The 23451-nt window shown below is 31.2% G+C and overlaps 2 protein-coding genes across 2 annotated transcripts; one reads left to right on the plus strand and one right to left on the minus strand.

Moving 5' to 3' along the window:
• The first annotated feature begins 14006 nt into the window (after positions 1 to 14006).
• Positions 14007 to 15726, plus strand: LOC130804118 (probable WRKY transcription factor 51). The gene is made up of 3 exons (XM_057668448.1): positions 14007 to 14586; positions 15028 to 15166; positions 15265 to 15726. The coding sequence occupies exons 1-3, from the start codon at positions 14253 to 14255 to the stop codon at positions 15386 to 15388; spliced, it is 597 nt and encodes a 198-aa protein (XP_057524431.1). The 5' UTR covers positions 14007 to 14252; the 3' UTR covers positions 15389 to 15726.
• A 361-nt stretch (positions 15727 to 16087) lies between these two features.
• Positions 16088 to 22481, minus strand: LOC130804117 (protein PLASTID MOVEMENT IMPAIRED 1-RELATED 1-like). The gene is made up of 2 exons (XM_057668447.1): positions 19978 to 22481; positions 16088 to 19345 (listed from the first exon to the last, which is right to left on the minus strand). Exons 1-2 carry the CDS (start codon positions 22191 to 22193, stop codon positions 18346 to 18348), a joined length of 3216 nt encoding a protein of 1071 aa, XP_057524430.1. The 5' UTR covers positions 22194 to 22481; the 3' UTR covers positions 16088 to 18345.
• Between the last annotated feature and the right edge of the window lie 970 nt (positions 22482 to 23451).

Raw genomic sequence — 23451 nt, forward strand, 5'->3', positions numbered from 1 at the left:
GCTAAGCATTTCAAAGTTACTCCGTATTATTTTATTAAATAATAAATCAAATAAAAAAAATATGAATTTTAAGTATTAATAAATATTAAAATAAAAATTTAGTGGAAAAAATATGAAGATTATAATTAGTAAAAAAATATTTAAATAAAGTTTCAAATAATAAAAAAATAAAACTTTTTTTAATATCTTTTTTGACATTTTATTTTATTTAACTTTTTAAAAAAAATAAAATTAGTTATTGCAAGTCTACCGGTTATCGGGTTCATTCTGGGAAAATCAAACTATAAAACCATCCGACAATAGGTGAAATTATTATAGAAAAATCATGAAAAGATTGGATTATTCTAAGTAATTTTTTCTCATAAAAATTAATAAAATATTATAATAAAAATAAACAAGATTAATTATGTTTAAAATTTATTATAGAAATACAAAGATTTTTTAAGGAAATAAAAAATGAAACAGCTATTTTAACAAACAGATAGACTAAATTAAGGGAGGGGATATATGCTACACAATTGTATTGATTTATTGTGTTGGGCATGTTTGTTATTAATAATAAGATTCACAATTTTGAGCTGTAAATTGTGTACAAACATATTCTAATGACATGTTCTAATGAGCAATAATATGAAAAGGTTTACCTAAAGTATGCAAATTGATTCCACTTCTTCATATAAAAAATTAAAAAACACCATAAAGTATTTGTTATTATCATATATATATATATATATATATATATATATATATATATATATATATATATATATATATATATATATATATATATATATATATATATATATATATATATATATATATATATATTATAATATAGGAAAAGTTTGTCCACATCACATTATCAAAGAGTGTTTTTGGCGCTTATTTTATGTTTTGCTCATTTCATTATCATTGTCATTAATGCTGAATTTTCAGATTTAATTAATTATTTTATATTTCATTTATAAATGAAAGTCTTTTGTGACTCTTGATCAACTTCCTAGACTTGATAAGATATGGTTTTCATTAAACGTAGTTATTATTTTAAGTTTAAAAGTATTATTTTTATTAATTATAAAATAACATTGGAAGGCTATTCCCATATTTAAATATATAAGTCTTTTGGTTACCTCTATTAAATTCAAACTCTACTATATATTAGGAGTATCAAGTTTCAAGATAAGAAGAAAGAACATTAGTGATTTTAATAATATGCCCCTTGGCTTACTAGATCTGGTTTCCGTGTTTATATGAAAATAAAGAAATCATGGGTTTGGTTATTATATTTGTTTGTTTTTAAGTGGTACTTTTTTTTTTACATTGTTCTTCTTACTTTAATATACCAGTTGTTTGATTGAGATTAATTAATTTGCAGATTGATACAATTTTTTGGAATGCACTTAAATACTTGATGTAGGAATTAGAATGCAATAAAATACATCTAAAATAATATCATGAAACTGCATTTTTTTAATCATTGGAATTTATTTTATGAAATTACTCATAACCTAATTTTTTATATTTACTAAATTGGTGATTTTGTATTTGGTTTTGTAAAATTAAATATGATATAAAATTAATTTTATTCATTGAATTATAATAGTGTTTATTCAATCATAATATTTTTAAGCTATTTATTGTTCTATGATATTTATGGGCATAGTTATTTCATATTTTAATGTTTAAATTATGTACTATAAGTTAATTATTATTTTTCAATATGTTAGGAGTAATTTACATAACATTAAAATTAATAATACATCAAATTTATAATGCCATAAAACATAATATATGGAAAAAATTATAGTACATACATACTTTTTCAAATCATTCTTATTTTAAAATCCTTTTTATTTGATCATACATTTACACACACATACACACACACACACACACACACATATATATATATATATATATGGAAAAATTACCTAGAATAATCCAACATTTTTCATGATTTTCCTACAATAATTCAACCAATTAATTAACATAAATAATCCAAATTTATATGATAAAACACATTCTTATTCTTCGGATTAATGTGTAGCTAATTAAGTCAATAATCTTCTTGATGTATGATCTCTCATACCACAAAGATGAAGTTGTTCTTAAAGCAACCTTATTTATGGTCATATCTATTGTTAGGATGTTTTGCAAATAAAGTTATCTTTCGAAGAAATATATTCATACATATACTTTGTACTTATAAGGTAATGAACATGAGTCTTTTCATTTTATATTATATTAATGATCGTATTAGGAGTATTTATCAGAGAATATTCAAAACTTGCTTGAATGAGATTGTAATATAATATAGTATGCTTATTGACTATTTATTGGTCATTCATAGAGGTCTTGTTTGCCTTTTTGTGTAAAGATTACACTCTATTCAATATACTAATTCAATCCTAAATATTTATAATTGCACAGAATTAAAAATTATAAAAATTATTAATAAATTTTACATTGAGACAAATCAAACAATATCCCACTTAATTATATTTTAACACCTAGATCAGAAATAAAATATAAAAAAAGTAATTAGTAAATAATTTCAAAAAATCAAATGAGAAAAATTATTTTTTTTATCTTTCGTGCATGTGAATTTTGTTATCATTTTTACATTAAGTTAATATACACATACAACCATTTTGTTTATTTACTTTTATTATCTTTGTAAAATTATTTGTATAATAATTAAATGAAAAATATATGTTTTGGTGGAATAATAAAATTTTACAATATAATATTTTAAATTTAAATATGTATTGTTACTTATATAGTAATATGCATACATATGTCGTTATTGTTTAAGCCCGCTCATAACTTCATTAAACCTCTTCTTAGTAATTTAGCAAGATTGTTTAAAAATATATTATACATATGTTATAAAATACCTAGTAACTTATGAATCTAATAATGTAGTGGAAGCGATGAATTAAAGGCTAAGAAGATTGAAAATTAGCATATTGTATTTGTTATAAGTTATGAATCTAATAATGTAGCGGAAGCGATGAATTAAAGGCTAAGAAGATTGAAAATTAGCATACTGTATTTGTTATAAGTTATGAATCTAATAATGTAGCGGAAGCGATGAATTAAAGGCTAAGAAGATTGAAAATTAGCATACTGTATTTGTTATAAGTTATGAATCTAATAATGTAGCGGAAGCGATGAATTAAAGGCTAAGAAGATTGAAAATTAGCATACTGTATTTGTTATAAGTTATGAATCTAATAATGTAGCGGAAGCGATGAATTAAAGGCTAAGAAGATTGAAAATTAGCATACTGTATTTGTTATAAGTTATGAATCTAATAATGTAGCGGAAGCGATGAATTAAAGGCTAAGAAGATTGAAAATTAGCATACTGTATTTGTTATAAGTTATGAATCTAATAATGTAGCGGAAGCGATGAATTAAAGGCTAAGAAGATTGAAAATTAGCATACTATATTTGTTATAAGTTATGAATCTAATAATGTAGCGGAAGCGATGAATTAAAGGCCAAGAACACTGAAAATTAGCAAGAAATAAACACTAAAAAAAAAAAGAAACGGCGAATAAAAATTCACCACCACCACCATATTTTAATCGCCATTGACCATCGGATAATGCGACCAAATACAGTTGGTCGCAACTAAATAGCAACCATCCTTTAATTTCTTTTTCATTTTTTGTTTTTTTTTTTGTCTTTTGGTATTAATTGTTGATTGGTCGCAAATTATTGGTAAACTAAAAATGAAAATAGAGGGAATTTTTTGTTCACATGCTTACGTCTATAAACAATACACAAGACATACTCATTAAGTCATTATTCTTTTTTTGTTTAAGATCTTTTTTTTTAATTAACAATAAATTATTTTAATATTTTGGTTCTATTTATAATTAAAAATGGAGAGAATTTTCACCAAGAATTTAATATGACTAATATAATATTAATACGACTAATACTTCACTGATATGACTAGTAGTTCACTAACTAAACTAATCATATACTATACTAATACGACTAATACTAAACTAATCCCACTAAAATAATGTTAATACGACTAATAATATATTAAAACTATACTAATACGACTAATATAAACTTTTTCGACTAATGGTATACAAATATGTCTAATACTACACAAATACGACTAATAATAAACTAAATTGACTAATATTAAACAAATACAAGACGAGTCATACGACTAATATAAAACCAATACGACTAATATTATAGTACTCCATATGTTTTTTTTCTAACGTTACATTTGCTTTGTAAGTACTATTCATCAACCACTCTTAATTTGTAATTTATAAATTAAAATATAGTTAAATGAGATTTTGTTTAATTTATCACAACATAAGATGTATTAATTATAATGTTTAATTATGCAAAATTAGAGATATTAAAAAATAAATTAATACATTAATAAATATATAAAAAGCAAATAAAACATTTAAAAAGAAATAAAACGAATACATAATATACTTATACGACTAATAATATATACTATTACCACCTATAGTCCTATACTAAACAAATATGATTGATCATATAGTAAGACAACTAAGTTTATACACCAGTGGATTTGGATTACCCACACCCTCTATTGGACTATTCAAGACAAAAGACTCACTAGAATTAGAGTCATAGATTTTTATGATCCCATGATTGACCATTTGGTTTCAATTAATTCTTTGTCATTAACGTAGGCACCATAAGCACCAGAACCCACGTTAATTTTTTTTAAATTTGCGTGTCAACAAAATTAGTATGCGAGTACTTATTTTGACCGGATTTTAAAACTAGGCCTTTCATAAGAATGGTCGTGGTTTTTCTTTTTGGGTAACCAAATTGTTAACCCTGATAAAATCGTCATTTTTACCGATGTTGACATTTTTTTATTTCCAAAAATACAGACGATGCAATCGATTTGTGTAACGCGAATTAAAAAATAATAAAGTACCCATTGCAATGACTTTTAAAAAAAAATATAATTTAACATTAATTTTAAAATATTAAAATAAAATTAATATATACTAAGATAGATAAGTATATAAATTCAAATTAAATAATTATATTGCTTAATTTTTTTAAAAAAAAATCAAAGGTCACTTTTGCCTAGCCAAACTCAAAGGTGAAATCAAATTCAAACAAGCCATCGGAATCCAACAATCCAATTATAATACTTATGCTATATAATATGATTTATATGACTATTATAACAGGCAAAATTTTGCGACTATATTTTCTTCAAAATGTCTCAAATTTGTTTTTTACCATATTATATATAGGCAAAATGTTAAAAAACTACCTAGTATATATCCCATTTTGCAAAAAACTACCTTAAATAAAAAATTTTGCAAAAAACTACCTTATATAATACAATTGTTTGCAAAACACTACCTTATAACGGATTGTGGCCTTTGACCGTTATCTTTAACCGTTGACCCGCATGTGAGACGCACGTGATGCATTACTGTATTTAACGGTTAAAGTAGTGTTTTGCAAACAATTGTATTATATAAGGTAGTTTTTTGCAAAATGGGGTATATACTAGGTAGTTTTTTAACATTTTGCCATATATATATATATATATATATATATATATATATATATATATATATATATATATATATATATATATATATATATATATATATATATATATATATATATAATATTTTGCAACACTTGCTTTTTGGGGGTTGTTTATCAATCGGTCTTAATTTATATCTTATTCTTAATCTATAAGTTAAAACATAGTTAAGTGGAATTTTATTTGATTCGTCTTAGTACAAGAATTATTAATATTAAATTTTTATAATTTTTATTATAGATAACTAAAAATATTAATAATTAATTCAGTATATTGGATAGTATAAAAAATTTAAAATGCAGATAAGAATATAGAGAGCATGGTGTATTTTCATAAAGAATTAAGGTAGTTTTAGCTAAAATTGATAAAAGAGGAAAGGAGCTTATGATATTAGTGGTCCTATATTCTTGTCATCAAAAGAGAGTGTAAGTAAATTTTGGTGAGTGAAATAGTGGACTAATAATGATTTAGTGTTAATAAAGAGAAGTTGAAAACTAAGGATTAGGAAGGTACATACTATTTTCCTTTACTTGAATTTAGTACACCTTTGGGGTATTTTCCACCACCAATCCAACATTTTGGTCTAACCCCACTATCAAAAATATATTGTTATAATTCAACAAATACTCTCAAATATAAATGGGCAAAATCCACTTGACTATGTTTTAACTTGTTAATTGAAAATAAAATGTAAACTAATAGTGATTGGTGAATAATGTAAAAAAAACAAATAGGACATATTATCAGAATGGAAGGGAGTATATTTTATGGGTAAATGAGATAAATGTGTGAATGACAAGAAAAGGTAAGAAAATGTGTCGATGAGAAATAAAATAAATATAAAAAGTAATGTGAATCATGGCTAAAGAAATAGAATTTGGGTAAATTCAATAGAATGAACTAATAAGAAAATTAGCTCGTCTTATATGAAACCGTCTCACCATGAGATGAACTGATATAATTAGTCAATTATTAATCATTCTAATATTATAAGTGACCACTTTAATAAATTAAATATATATGAGTTAGTCCAATAGAGATTATCTCACCATATAACCCTCTTATTTAAGAAATTGTAAAAGAAAATAAAGCTGATTATTTATTAATTTATAACACAAGTACTACATCCAACTTTCTTTGTTTGAAGTCTTGATTCAATTTAATTTGTCATTTCAGGCTGCTTGACATGGATATTGGTCCAACTAGAAAACTCCTTTTACTTCTAATTAGAGTATGCAACGTGTATTAATTACTTTATCAATTAGGCAACTAAATAAATATAATCGTACTATAATATTGGTTTAAGTTATATTGACAATGGAGATGTTTAATGGGCCTGTCGGGTCGGATTTAAGTAAATATGGGTTGAATCGGATAAGGGCTTTATAAACTTAATATTGGTTTTATATGGGTCGGGCTTTCAAGCACACCCGGCCCGTTTTTATTGCTAGAAATTATTATAATTCCATTGATTAATTTAATACTTAAATTGTAGAAACATTAATAATTTTCATTGACATTGTCATTTATAATAATTAAATTATTTATCAATTATGCTACTATTTATAAGGCCCATTTCTGGCCCTTATATAACCCACCCTATTTTAATTATAGTAGAGCTTTTTTTTCAGCCCGATCAATTTTAAATCAGTCCTTACAAAATCCACCTAAAAATAGACTGAATAAGAGCTCATAATGAAAGTCGGCCCTTAAACACCACTAATTTGACGACGATACAAATTGTCAACAAAATGAACAAAATAAGATAAATTTCAACTTATTTTCAAAAGTAAGCGTGCAATTCCCAAACTTGTGGTTTGGAGCTGTTTGCAGTTAGTCAAAAAAAAGTAAAATAGCTGTTTGTAGTTACTAACTACGAACAGCTATTGACTTTTTTTTGAGCTGTTCGCAGTTAGTAACTGCAAACAACTACTTTATTTATTTATTTTTTCCTAATTATTGAGTTGTTATTTGTTGTATTTGCACTAGAGACATTAGAATAAGTTATTACAAGTCAATGTATATTTCAGGAGGGATGATTCATCGCCAAAAGTCCGAACATTCGTAAATCAAAGCTTGGAGACTATGATAAAGTAAGTAAACATATATACAACTAAATATATACAAATGTGTGAAATATACAACTATATATATATATGTGTGTGTGTGTGTGTGTACACACACACATATATACACACACACACATATATATATATGTGTGTGTGTGTGTATAGTAAATATATATATATATATATATATATATATATATATATATATATATATATGTGTGTGTGTGTGTGTGTGTGTGTGTGTGTGTGTGTGTGTGTGTGGGGGGGGGGGGGGGGGGGGTGGGGGGGGCAATCCAAATACACAAAAACGAAACGCTAACGCTCATGACCCTCATCTACCCTATCCAACTGAGTTGGTCTCCTACGCCTCCTACGGTAGCAAGAGGCGTTTGTGTGTTGCTCTGGCTGAGGAGGGAACTAGTACTGTGATGGTTGGGATGGCCTAGCCTGCGAGGTCCCCGCAAAGGCCGCAATGTCAACGGGGTATGAAAGGTCCATCTCCTCCAAATGATAGTCATAAGCAGGAGATGAGACGTGCGCATCGGCAGAAGCTGGTGAGGACTCCGCAGGCGACTTCCGGTATAAAGTGCTGGAACTGCGTGCCGACGAGCATGCCTTGCGCAATCTCCCTCACCGGCTTCTCGTGGCTGTACCGCATCACTGCTGCCGCACCTTGTGCCTGCAATTAATATTTAGTTAATGTGATATTATATTATGTAATCGGCAACTTAATCATTTAAATGTAAATGACGACTTACAAATTGGGTCATCGTAGGCGCAGCAGGAGCATAATGTGATGCTGCGATGATGCCACGTGGTTTCATCCATCGGCGAGTGATGGAGAAGAACCACGACATGTAGTCTGGTGTAATAGGTGCGCCATGAACATCGATCGGCGCACCTTGGGCCAGCAGCTCAAGTCTTCGATCCCAAGGAGCGATGTGGCGCCAAGTTGATCTCCATCCAGTTCGCCGTACCCTGATTCTTGCACGAAATCAGGTGCAACTCAGGTTCAGTGTCGCAAGGCGGTGGAATGCCCTGTACCAACCCATATTGGCACAGTACGCGCTCCGTAGATGTACTTCGACAATGTCGAAGCATATGAGTGGCACAGAAGCCCTCCATGCACCTGACTGAATCCCCTAGTGCTTGGGAACAGCTGCGTAGGCTTCGGCAGTGTACTGATCCCATAAAAACTATAATATATGTTACGAAAATGTAAATGATGTGTTAATTAAATTGCAGTAATGTTAATGAGCTCATTTGCTAGCGCATCCTCATCGACATTATTCACATCTCCTCAGAAGGATCATCAATGAGTTCATTACTCTCATTTCCATCATCCCAAGATCTCATCTCATTACTTTCTCCTAAGCTAACCATTGAATCAATTAGAAATTGATTTAGAGGGGGTTGAGAAAGAGTACAAGATGCGGAAGGAACGAAAAGATTTACAGTTTTCTGAGTTGATATAGGCATAGGGGTAGGAGTAGGATTAGAAGCAACTACATTCTTAAGGGTACTTTTTCTATGTATAACTTCAAAGAGGGAATTTGGGTGGACTTTGAATGCTCCCACATAGCATCTATAGCCTCATCATCCTCAACAGGAAAGGTTAGAAATTCTCCACTCATGTCATATTTAAAGCTTATATTTACAGTACTTCTAGTGGGGTCCAATCCAATGTTAGAACATATAAAACGTTTAAACTGATTCAAATCCATGTTTGAGTTGCATGCAAACAACCTACGTCTTCCCCAACATAATGAACTTTGCCACTACTTTCTCGAATACAACCATTCCAAAAACATACTATAGTGACGCGAAATGATACCATTTCTACATGAATACAAACAAAATCAACATCATCATCAACTTCATGCCCATACAAGTACATTATATTCACTTGATTATAATCTTTTTGGTTCAGAAATTAATAAAGTCTATAATGTAACTAAGTTCATACATATATAATGCACATAAAATTCAAATAATAAATCAATTAATAAGTTCATAAATGATATTTCTAATACCAACATCAACATTTCTAATAATATATAATGTACATCAAATTCAACTAATTCAATATTCTCATCAACAACAATACTTCAAAAAACTACATAAAGCTATGAAAACAATTAAACATTACCTTAAATAGTTATGGATGATTAAGAAGAGTGTTGATTTAAAAACTAGTAACCTACATTTGACAAAATAACCAAACTTCATCAAAACCCTAAAAAACGATATATATACTCAAAAAAGCGCATAAAAATTTACCTTTGTGCAAGTTAGAGTATCCCAGACTAATTTTAAAGTGTCAAATTGAAAGAGGAATGCAAGAATTGATGGATTGCAGCTGGTCTAATAGTGGGAGTAGTATAAGATAGGGTTTTGAGAATTAGGAAAAATGAGAACGAAGGGAGCTGCTGTGCGTATTTGTGGAGGTAGATGTTTGCAGCGAACAGGTCAAAAAAAAGTCAAAAGCAGTTACTAGTTTGTTTTTCTTTAACCTGTTCGTAGTTACTAACTGCGAACAGCCCAAACCACAGATTTGGAAATTATACGCTTACTTTTGGAAATAATTAAAAATTTAATTTATTTCGTGCATTTTATTGATAATTTATCTTATTCATTTCAAATTTTCAGCTTTTGATTGGTATTAAATGACAATGACAAATATGACCAATGAATATTTGGAGTATGGCTTTAAAATATGACTAAATGAGCTGAATGAAAGCTTCAGGTCATATTCTTTTGAAAAAGCAAAATAAATGTCGTTCATTTTCATAACAATCAAAGAGCACACAACACACAATGAATCTTGGAGACGACATGAAGCACTCCCGTCACTAGAAGGATAAAATTTAAGCAAATTAAAATAAGAATATAAATTGGTAAAAAAATACTACTCCGTATTATGATTTATAGAAAGTAGAAAAAAATAAATAAATAAAATAAAAAGATAAATTTAATATGTGAATAAGAATATATATTAAAAAAAATATGAATCATGACCAAAAATATAAATATAACAAATCACATTAAGCGAATAAAAAAAATTAACTTCACACATGTGTGATGGGCGGAGTATATAATTGAGGATTCCCCTAATGCTTCTTTAGTTTGGCTACTCATGATTATTTCAAAATATCATGATAATGTGTAATCATTGCAATTATCAAAAATCAAATTATATAAAAAATCATATATATATATATATATATATATATATATATATATATATATATATATATATATATATATATATATATATATATATATATATATATATATATATATATATTAGTTATAATTTTAAAGACATCATTAGTACTAAAATAATATTCATTTGTTCTAAATTAGTTGCTAAATACTCGTGTTTTACACTATCTATTTTAAAAAATTTCAAGATTGTAGTATTCTGCGAAAATGCTAAATTGGTTTTAGCTCACCCAATCAACTAAATTTCTAGACCCTAATTGCAATTTTTTTGCTTTTTAATATTAAATAGAGACTCTTGATTATAATATGGTTGTTTTATGAACAACACATGCAAAAATTAAGACTCTTATATTTTTAATGAAAATTCTTGCTATTGTGAAACTGTTTTTTCATTTCAGATTATCAGATAAGACCTGGTTTCATTTGATGTATTATTAACATTGAGTTGGTGTTCATTATTGACAATTTGTGCATTATTGATTAGAATAATATTGAGGTTTTTCGTTTGGTGTTATGAAATTGTTATAGCTTTGAAACTGTTACAATACAATGCGGCTTTAATAAACCTATTACATGATCAAATCACTCTACTTGATATTGCTTAATTTATCAAGGATTATTGTTAGGGATGCAGGTGGGGCGGATCTAATAGGAGACCCGCCCCATCCCTGTCCCATTGGGGCGGGGATGGAACCCGGTTTGATGGGTCATGGGCCGGGTACGGGTATAAAATTCATACCCACCACGGGGATGGGGATGGGGATGGATTTTAGGTGATACCCGGGGGGATGGGGATAGGGATGGGATGGGAATGCGAAATGGAATTGGATAGTGATGAGATTATTCTGAATTGATTTACTTTGGATTATTTTGAGTTGATGTTGAAATACTTTTGTTTTAGACATATATTTTTGTTTGAGACTTTGGTTATATATTTGTTTGAGATTTTGGATATATAATTGTTTGAGACTTTAGATGGGTGGTAGGGCAGGGATGGCTTTAGGTACAAACCCATCGGGGCGGGGACGGGAAAAAAAATTATACCTGTCGCGGAGATGGAGACGAAAATGGTTATTGCATTAACAAATAGGGATGGGGACGGGAATGAGAATTCCAATACCCGCCCCGCCCCACCCCGTTTGCATCCCTAATTATTGTTACTATATCTACTTGGCGAGTTGGCATGTTTGTGTTAGTAATATATTGATTATTATATGATTAGTGTACATCTTATATTATATTTATCAATTCATACATAACAATAAGAAAAAAAAAATGCAACAAATAAGTAATACTTCTATATATATTTTTATATGAATAATAACAAAGCTTTTAAAATAATACTTCTGATGAATTATGCAAGTATTCTATTACAATAAAAAAGACTAAACAATATATAGAAGCAACTACAACTCTTTATTTTTGCAAAATTATAAAATCATTTTGTTTTTCAATTTGATTCTTAAAATTATTTTGAATTCAAGTTAAAATCACAACATTAAATTATACATAATATTTTAAATTGGCATATATCACTAATAATGGCTTATGAGAGTATGACAGAAATATAAAGCCAGGTCAACTGTAAGTCAACGCTTCAACCCCTAGTTCTAGCAATAGATTTAGTGTACCAGTCAAACAAACCCAGATCAGTTTATGCACCTTTTGTAAGTGTAATAGCTGTATGATGACCCTAAACCAAAAAGGCAGTTTGCTTTTTGAACCCTCTTTTAATAAATGAAATGATATATAATTATTTTTTATTATAAAATAGACCGATAGAAAAAAAATAAAAATAATAGATGAAAATCAAATCTAAAATATTTTTTAAATTAGTGATTATGCTTTAATTGAAATAAAATTTAATTCTCAAGAAAATTTAATTATCTTCATTGATAATTCTACTGATAGAGTATAGATATATGACATGTCTTGAGGCGAGAATTAGAGTAATTGTTATTTTATTTAGATAAAATTCTAATTTTGATTCATACTTAACAATTTTCTTCCTTTAACCTATTTTATATTGAAAAAAGCATTTTTAATTACAACCATCGCCTGAAGCTGATTACTCTTTTACTTAAAAGAAGTATACTAGAAGTGTAGTTAATAATATCAGAATCAAACAATTTGACTAGTCTTCCTGCCATGGGGGACGGGTAACTGGTCTAACCACATCCAATTACTTAATTTAAACCAAAAATAAACACAACTTGTAATAAGTAATACTCCCTTCTATTTATCTTAGGTTTCTCATTTACTTTTAGAACATTATTCTTCTATCACTCTTAAATTGTATTTTATTATTAATCTATAAGTTAAAACATAGTTATATGGGATCTTATTTGATTCGTTTTGATCTAAAGATTATTAATATCAACTTTTTATAATTTTTAATTATACATAACTTGATATATTAAAGATCGAATAAGTACATTAAATAGAGCGCATAAAGTAAATAGGACACTTAAGATGAATAGGATAAAATACGACACATTAGATAAGCGTGCTATTCTATATTAATTAAAAGTCATGAAAAAACTAAATTTAACTGACTAGGGAAACATGATTGTCACAAGCATATCACTAAAATCAACCTAATTAGCCAAACTGAGAATGACTCAACTCAATTTAAAATTCCCACACATAAAAAATATGGTCAAAGTATTTATGTGCGCGCAAGAATCAAAATTAGCCCAACCCGATAACACTAGATAAAACATAAACGTGCTATGCTATATTAATTAAAAGTCATAAAAAAAACTAAATTTAACTGAAAGAGGATTGTCACAACACAAGCATATCGCTAAAATTAACCTAAATATCCAAAACGAGAATGACTCAACACGATCCAAAATTCCCGCATAAAAAACCAAATAAGATTGTCAAAATATTTACGTAAGCACAAGAATTAATATTAACCCGACCTGATATATCATACTCGAACATCCAAAAGTACACCTCATATCACCCATAGTTAACCCACAATATTTTCCAAACCTAGCGATAAGCACTCACATGCAGAGTTAATCCAAAATATTTTCCAAAAAAGAATATTACTAAAAAAAGTTTTCAAAAATTTTAAAAAATTAATTAAACTCACAAAATAAAGCAAAGTCTTCTCCCAAGTCATCCTTAGCAAAAGGGTAGTCCCAGCTATGATTCCCTTTGCTATCCCTTTCAAATGTTTTACCTTTGTACACTAAAACAGTCCTCCTAAGTTTAATTTTCTATAAAGCCAGCACCACAATTAGAACCACCCTATGAAATTTCCCTTAATATCAATGGAAACTCCTTGGAAGGTTTCTGTGATGTGAGCTTTTCTTTGCATTATATGTATGTTGTTTTTGCTGCTCCTGTAAATGACAAATGGCAACAACAACAACAACAACAAACACATCGTTATTCGATTTTGATCCTTCTTCTTCTCCTTTCTTGATTCAATTAATGGAGGCGAATTACACGAACAACACACAAATGAGTTGTAATGTTACCAGTTTTAGCCCCTTAGACTCTTCTGGGAGTGATCAGTATTTCGATGGAAATGGTCTCGAGGTTTCTGATTACTTCTCATTTCACGACTATGGGAACGAGCAACAATCGATGGGTTTTGAACAGATTCAGGGTTTCGGGTGTCATGGAACCGAGTTTTTCCATGTAGGAGAAAATAGCAATATTCAGAATGAAGGAGGGAATACTAACTGTAAGCTCTTATAATTGTTGCATCATGTAATAGTAGATTTAATAAAAGATAGCATGTTAATACCTGTGTTATCAATATGATAATATTCTCGATTCGAGAGTCTGACTTGCCGCAACCTCCTTATTTTTTCCAATAAGGGTATGGTCTGACGTCATACGACCCTCTCCAGACTGTGATTGCAACTTCTATAAGCAGGATATACTAAACAAAATGACGATGTTATCAATATGATAATATTCTCGATTTGAGAGTCTCACTTGCCGCAACTTCCTTATTTCTTTCAATAAGGGTATGATTAGACGTTATTCGAGCCTCTCCAAACTGAGATTATAGTTTCTACGAGCAGGATATAATTAACAGGACAATGATGTTATCAATATGATTATGAATGCTAAAATGACATACAAAATCTCATTGTGCAAGCTTCTTACTGATTGTTAGTAGGAGAAAGCATGAGAAGCAGAAAAGAAAAGAAGGAAAGAGTTGCATTCAGAATGAAATCAGAGATTGATGTAGTAGACGACGGCTACAAATGGCGAAAATATGGCAAGAAAATGGTCAAAAATAGCCCAAATCCAAGGTATAACAAAACCCACAAGCAAAAAAGGATACTATTTCTATAAAGTAACACATTACCAAATTCTATACTAACAGATATTGTTCAACTATTCATGACAGGAACTACTACAGGTGTGCAGCAGATGGTTGCCCGGTGAAGAAGCGAGTAGAAAGGGACAGGGACGACATGAGATACGTAATCACAACGTATGAAGGCAATCATAACCATCAATCGCCTAAGTAACGGAATAAGTATGTTTCTCAATCCGAGCAGCTTTCAGCTGCAATGACGTTCATAGGATAAAGGGCGTGTGGTAGACAAAGGACCAGGAAGTTTTTTTGCACATAATATTATGTGTTTCTACTTTTTCTGGTGGATCAATATGCAGTAATACAGTTGAGCACAATAAAAACTAGTTTCTTTTAGGTTTATCAGAAACACATGTAGTATCATATGTACTTTTTTAACACCATTAGTATATAAAGAATATACTTTATTGCATAAGCTTTTATAAGTAAACAATGGTGGTGGTGTTCAATGTTCAGACTATAAAAGGAAATGGACAAGGACAAGAACAATTTACTGACTTCATATATCCATACCGATGGACAAGGGTTTGTTACCAGGGTCAATCGGAAATAACCTCTTTGTTAGTTTTATCATTAACAAGGGTAAAGTTGCATACACCCGAGTATCTGACCCTCCCAAACCTCACCGTAGGTAGGAACCACTTAATGACATTGGGGTAATAAAATCTCTATCCATTACGCCATGAAGGTAAATCTACGAGCAAATTCTAAGATAATTCAATAGAATAAAGTCGGACATTCAGATAATTAACAGAATTTTTTGTAAGTTTGGGCGAATGATAATTCCCTACACATAAGAGGTGGGGCGAGTATTGATCTTTTTGTAGTCTGTAGGTGGTGAAAATCAAACTTCTATCACTATAGCGAAAGGAAAAGCCTTCAACGATCAAGCCAACACATAATTCTCCAGACAATCAAAAGATTGAATGTAGGAGAACGAGTACGAATTTGACCTATTCGAATAGGTCTTGACTCTTGACGTTCAGAACACGAAACATATACAAAAGAAATGCTATCTGCAGTGTGACAGATGACTGAACATCAGAAATCAGGAAATATTGTAACCTAATTCACACCGAAGACCAAGGAGAAGCAGTATCTATTCTTTTGAATATGAATTACATCTTCTAGAGTGTGCAATGGGGTAGTACTTGGTAGTAGTAAGGTTTCACATATCACAAGTAATCTGAAGGTGATAGGATCAATCTACCAAACAAAAAGGGAAGTCTGTTTATTCACACTGCAAATAAGATGGGTCCAATCTTAAAAGAATGACATGCTAAAAACTGATAGCAAAGTGCTAAAATTTAGGTCCTAGAAAGACTTATTTGCAGAATTCAAACCAGTTCAAATCATTTTATGAACACAGAAATTCAAGTTAAGTTTTCAATTCGAAAACTATCTTGTCTCAAAAATCAAAATGAATGCGAACATATTTTAACGAATCATTTAGACACAACGATGTGTTGGGAAAACCATTGTTTGATTACTGCAATTTTAGGAAAAGTGACAAACTTTGTTCAACAATGTAATCAACTTATACATGGCTTTCATTTGCAATTTTAGGAAACTTTAGGTGAGCTAAAACGCGCAACATGTATAATCTTTTTTGGGGATGAATACATGGACATCAAGCCGAGCCACCTATCTTACAAAAAAAAAAAACCTCAAGAATAATAATGGTCAATAAAGGGATGAGCTGAGTCAGACTTGGTTTGGGTCTTTAGCCGTCTATTAATAGAAATCAATCGTTTTTTTCCCAGATGCGTTGACATTCCCCTTGTTTTGATTCTAGTTATTGAGACGGGTAAGGGGTTAACTTAGATTAGAGCTAGAATCTACAATCTGTGACTAATCCCTCTTCTCTTTTTATTATTAAAAACGAAGTAGGATTAGTTGAGTAAAGAAGAGATTGGATTCAACGTGACGCTCAGGCTCGAATGGGAACGAAAATGTGGGTCTAGGATAAGCATATCGTCCAAGATACTTGAATGAAACTAATGTGATTAATAATTCGAGTTAGCGACTTCTATTTTTGCAACTTCTCTATTTTTCTTGAAAGAAGGAAACGAAAAAAAAAACAGAAAAGTTGCTTGAATTAAATATACAAAGGAGGTTCATGGCTAAGGGTAAATATGTTCAAGTAAAGTTATTTTGAAATGTAAAAGAGTGTTAATAAGGGATCAAGAGGTGTTTCCAGTTATAATACTCAAAAGAATCGGCGCAACACACCAAGTCGGTTGTAGTAGGTAAAAATATGCAACCTCACATACTCGCATGAGTATTGAATGCTTAACTAATACTTCCTCGGTTCTTTTAATTTTGCTGTAATAGGGCAAAGTAACTTTATTAATTTGTATCCGTAGAAAACGGGGGTGAAAAAAAAGAGACGAAAGGAGGAAATTTGTTTGCAGGTGAGATTAGAAGAGAGTACGTAAAATCACAAACAAATATAGAAATATACAAAAAATATAAATACGACTTAAATCGAAAAGTGTAACAAAATCATAGGGCGAGAAAGTACAATGGAGAAGCAAGTTTTCTTTCCATGAAAGATGGAGGGGTTATTACTTGAACCAACCATGAATCTTGCTTGAAACTTGAGGGATAACAACAAAGGTCACTTGGGTCCCTTTTGATTGCAAACCTCATCTTTTCTTTTCCTTTTTTTTCAAGGGGTAGGGTCATTTTGACAAGGAAGGGCAGCTAAAACTCCAAAACTCCTAAATGCCTTAATTGTAAGTCAACTTTGAAAATGGCAAATCAATAAAAAAAATTAAATAAATAAAATACAAAATATGACTCAAAAAACAGAACAATATTGCACTAGCATTGTTTCATCATCAACAACTACGTCATATAATTTGTGGGGTACAATTATTTATGTCCACTCAAAAAGAACCCTATGTCATTTATCATCACAAAAAGGATTTCAACTTATACTCAAATATATACCACTGAAGCTTCGTTGAAAAGTGACTAATTACATATCATTATCCAGAAGTATTAGAATCATACTTACAAGAAGGGAAAAAAACAGTGCACCAAAACAGAAATATGACATAAAAACATTCATCCAATCTATAAGTAACATGTTTCTTACCAAGTGCATCAAATAGTCTCTGAAGGAAATATTACGTCAGGGTTTCGAGTGAGTGGGTTTTGAGGGTCAGCTTCAACTCCATGAATGGTGCGAGATATGCTCCAAATAAAGGATTTAGTCCATAGTTTTCTAAGCACATGGGTATGCATTCTCATTATTGACCGTGACTTTGAAATGCGAGGCTTATTCTCGGTCTTGGTCAACCCACTAGCAAGCAACCACCGCGATCCTGCCTCTTGTTGTCTTTTAGAAGACCATGTTTCAGCATTCTCAGATTCCGTATTCAAACTTGCAACATGAACATCCTTCAACAAAAACCTCACCGTTTCTTCTCCCTGTTTATCATCCTCCATTGGTTGAGTCACAGGTTTGAAAAGTCTCTTTGCTTGAATTAGACCCAACATTGGCCCACCAACTGGTTCATAGTTTCGGAGCGGATCTCTGAGCTGTAACATTAATATGAGAGTAAGAACATCACCCAAAAATCCGCACTTTCTTGAATCATTTAGCGTATGTTCTCCTCCTCCCAAGTAGTTATTCACATAGCTTGCTTTACCATGATGAGCTCTTAGCACCCTCAAGGTACGCTTATCAACCTGATTTTTATCACCCGACAGTCCTGTATCCAGCCTTAACCACTCATCTAGCGAAATAGAAAGTTCCAATAATTCATCAGCATATTCGGCTGTACCTTCAACACCCATGAAATCAGAAGAGTCATCAAAATAGTCAATTTTGTGTTGAGTAGTGCTGTCTTCCTTTACAGATTTTACCCTGATGCTGGAAGGTGCATCATGATTCGGCATGCCTGACTGTATTTTCAACCCTTCAATCAAGAGGGGTTCTATATTGTCAAGTCCCAACAAGACCAGATCTTTCGCAGCCATGTATGCTGACCCAATGTTGCAACCTATCAGACTTGAACTAAAGCAATTAGACCCATGAACATGTGGACCCCCCTCAACCCCAACAATTTCGGATTCATACTGTGAAGACGCTTGCCTGTGGCTGTAATAGGATAGACAAAATTAAAGATTGAAACAAGCTAAGTCTATAGAAATCGAAATTCATAAAATGGTTTTATATTAATGTCAAAGATTGGACATGCTTGCAATGACTAATCTCGTTCATTATTTAATTATTCATATAAAAGGAAGTAGACGTGAATAGTACGAGTCCCAGTGCATTTTTCCATATAAGAAATGTTGATTATACAACAACAATGCTAGAGTCTTAGTCCCAAAGATTGAGGTCGGCTACATGAACCAATATATCAGTTTCAATGGTCGTCCATATGGATTAGAGATGTTGAATGATGAAAAAGATTATTCACAGTTACCAATTTCTGAAATTAGTATAATACTACTTAACTTTGTATGCAGCATCAAGCATGGTTTATAAAAGTCTGTTAAATAAGTAGACTAGTGTACTTAGTTAAACAATTTCCACAAAATAACACCCAACGAAACAAGAATACACATATAAGTTAGCTAACATCATTTGAATTTGAAAGATTCGAAAATGTGGAGTAAACAACACTTGAAGCACCATAAAAGCTTAATTTACCACAGTGAAGTGAACCAACCAAACAAGAGATAGAATTTAGGGGCAAACAAAGCATGTATCATCAACTCACAAACCTTTCAAGCACCTCTGCTTCATATGAAGCCTCCCATGCTAGTTGCTGCATAATCTTTCCAGAAATATCATCAAGAGGCATTAAACTCCGCACTTTCTTGGACAGCTTCTCACCGCCAACCAAAGCCAAGCAATGCAATATATCGATAATATCAGAACCCAACTCTGTTGGTAGCACAAGAGTTTTTGAAGTTTGAAGGATCAAGCGTCCACAATTCTTCGCACTTCTGAAATGCAAAGGGCTCATAGACCGCAGATAACCTCCATCCTTTAAATGAAGCAATGGCTCCAATCCTTCTGCAAGGGGAGGCAATACAACTGGTTCCTCGGGAGGAAAAAAAATAGGACTCCCAAACCCACCACTGCTATAGAGAGGGGAGTTTAGGAAGTCTTCCTCGTCCAAACCCCATCTTTGCATTAACGTCTGAGTCTCCAATCGTTCAAGGCTACTTGCCTTGAGTTTATGTCTTAATGAAAGTTGCGCACTTTCGCCTGCTAAGTTCGCGGTATCAAAGATAGGAGACAATTCCACACTTTCGACATAGTCGGAAGAGGGGACACTAGGAGCTTCACATTCATCGTATTGTTCAACATCCAGGAGAAGGCCGCCAGACGTCATCATCTCTTCTTCAAATTGTCTTAAAAGACGTTCTCTAGGAGATTCAAGATTGAAATTAGATTTTCCGCTTGACGGAGAATGCATATCTTGCAGCAGGTTACAGAAATCATTAACCACATTGTTATCAAAATCATCTAAGCTCAATAAATCGACAAGATTACTAGCCTTATGCTTAACCTTGACCTCAACAGACATCTCATCCTCCGGTATTTCTAACTCCGGAGACTGTAACAAGAACGATTTACTTAAATCTAAACCACCCTCCTCAAGATTAGACTCTTCGGTGTCCAAAAGACTGTATTTATGTATTGGGGCATCTTTTGCAACACACTCAGAGGCTTCATCCAATCTATCAATCTTTATGTCTTCATCTGAGTATATCCCTTCACCCTTGAAAATTTCAGCTACATCTATTATTTCAACAGTTGAAGCTTTCAAGTCTTCAGCATTACATTCATTACACTCATTCATTTCCGTGGACATATAATTTGGTTCTACCCCTTTATCAACCACTGTTAACTCAGAATCATCATCATTAACACCACTGAAATCTTTTGCAGAACCAGATAACGTGTTCGAAACTATATGAAGGGGTTCCAAATGCTTAAGATCCATGTCAATCTTACTCAGATTATTAACACCCCCTTCCTCAAGCTTTCCATAAAGCATACTAATGGAATTTGATAAATCATGTGCGTCCTTTTGCAAACTTAGCTTCGTATCCAAGTGTTGGGCTGAACTAGACAAATTAGTCACGCTATTGGGAACACTACCAACCCGCCTAAGTGTGCTACTTTCCCCAACAGAGCCAGCATCAGCAGAGCTCATCCTGCTCAACCCATTTTGCTCTAAGCTAAGAAGAAGAGGTGGTTTTACACTACTACAAGATTCAAATAAACCATCCTTTGTAATCAAAAACCCAAAACTAACATGCAATGTAGCACCTTTAGCCTTACCCACAAGCTTAAAACTTGTCGACCATTTCCCGGAGCAATTATCTTGCTCCAATTCCTCAGACGTAAGAGGAAGCAACCTAGTAAGTTCAACCCAATGCTTCCCAATTTCAAGCCCTTCCCCCCCAATTACAGATGCATATAGCAGAAAATGCTTAGGTTCATACTTCACAAAGTCCCCAGACCCATTTTTAGCACCATATACACAACATTTACTCATCAATGTTTCCTCAAACTCAACAATCCCATTTGAGACTCGCGACGGCAGAGTCTTGAGCACGACATCCTTCCTCTTCCAATTCACAACCATACTAATATCATTAAAATCCCCCATCAAATTCTCAATACAATGAACATGACAAAAGAAATAACAATTAAACTTCTTCTGCCTAATGTGGGTCAAAGCCTTAAAGGCTTTCCAACTCCAAATTGAAGAATGCTTTTGTTCCTCCTTCAACCACTCATCTTTTTCAAAACTAGATTTTGTTGATTTATGGCCAAATTTAGAGTAAGAAATCAAAGAAGTTGCATGGGTTTTGTTCTCAACATAAAGGGCTTTACTAATATCTTCAATATCACGCAACAATTCACCATCACTAGAATCATTTTGATCCGGGAACAACCCAGATTTAAACTTGGAAAACATGATTTTCTTTCAGTACAGGCTTATCCACTACCTAACAAAGCATTTATATATGTACCATTTTCAAACAAAATCTACATAGTACAACTTAAAAGTATACAGAAACAGTTGATTAATTTAGATTATTAGAGAAAGAGAAAGATAGAGATGCTTACTTGAATTGGGTCTAGAATTGGGGTTGTGACTTGTGAGAGAGACACTTTTTTGAAGTTGGAAGGTTGATGACTTGGTGGGAAGGTTCTCATTCTTGTAGGCCGTAGTTTTCGAGGTTATTATGTAATTGTGGGCTATTAAGCCTATTATCTCTTGTTTAGACCATAAATAAGTACACACATTTTTTAAGATGGTGTCCCGTGCCTTATATTTGGATTAAATAATCTAATATTAAAAAATTATAGCTTATGAACTTGTATTGAGGTCATTTCAGCAAAAGACGGTCTCTTTTAAAAATAGCTGAAATAAGTAAAGTTATTATTTACAAAAATTCTCAAATAAAGTTCTGAAAAAAGTATTCTTCAAATTAAACGTTATGGGCTGAAGGATGGATTTCTAAAAAGCTGAAAATCGCTATTAGTAACAAATATTTCACTTAAATAAAAAAATTATCCTTTATAATGATTATGAAGTTGTTGTTTTGATGATTATGGCAAGTCTGTTTTAGAGTTAAAAATCATTGTCCTGGACAACGATTTTAAGCTCTTTTTGAAACTCAACCTCCAGCCTAATAGAACTTGAAATTGGTGTTTTTGACAGTCATTTTCCTAAATACCTTATTTGGAAAATACTTTTTTTTGGAGCTTAGTTTGGATATCTTTTTAACAATAAGCTTATTTATTTCAAATGTTTCTTTATACCTATGTCACGAGCTGGATAAGAGTTGGGTTGGATTAACCTCAAATAAAAAAGTTAAAACGAGCTGAAATAAGATAAGTCCGACCCATTTTATGATTTTGATTTCTAAATTTCCATTAAAATAAGCATTTCAGACTGAATGTTTTATAACTTGATAACTTGCTTTTCTAGTTATAATTAGAGTATTGATAATTATAAATTTATTGTAATGTATCATAATTTTTTTTAAAAAAATAAATGCTCATTCTTAATACGTTTCCTTTTTGTAAATAAAGAATTTATTTAAAGCCCGTATATTTAAAGGATTGATTATGGGCATATGGTCCGGTGCAAAGCTCTAATGTTATTTGGTGATTATGTTTAGGAAATTATGCTTAGTCTAATGAGCTTCTTTTGTGGGATATTATCT

This window comes from Amaranthus tricolor, chromosome 17 (assembly GCF_026212465.1).
Source record: "Amaranthus tricolor cultivar Red isolate AtriRed21 chromosome 17, ASM2621246v1, whole genome shotgun sequence".
Classification (NCBI taxonomy): domain Eukaryota; kingdom Viridiplantae; phylum Streptophyta; class Magnoliopsida; order Caryophyllales; family Amaranthaceae; genus Amaranthus; species Amaranthus tricolor.

Bases quoted from the DNA above. Each gene is read 5' to 3' on its own strand.
- LOC130804118 (XM_057668448.1), top strand. From the start codon at position 14,253: ATGGCAACAACAACAACAACAACAAACACATCGTTATTCGATTTTGAT. The intron at 14,587-15,027 runs GTAAGCTCTTAT...ACTGATTGTTAG, and splicing joins TGAAGGAGGGAATACTAACT to TAGGAGAAAGCATGAGAAGC. The intron at 15,167-15,264 runs GTATAACAAAAC...TATTCATGACAG, and splicing joins AAAAATAGCCCAAATCCAAG to GAACTACTACAGGTGTGCAG.
- LOC130804117 (XM_057668447.1), bottom strand. From the start codon at position 22,193: ATGTTTTCCAAGTTTAAATCTGGGTTGTTCCCGGATCAAAATGATTCT. The intron at 19,346-19,977 runs GTTTGTGAGTTG...ATCCTATTACAG, and splicing joins GAAGCAGAGGTGCTTGAAAG to CCACAGGCAAGCGTCTTCAC.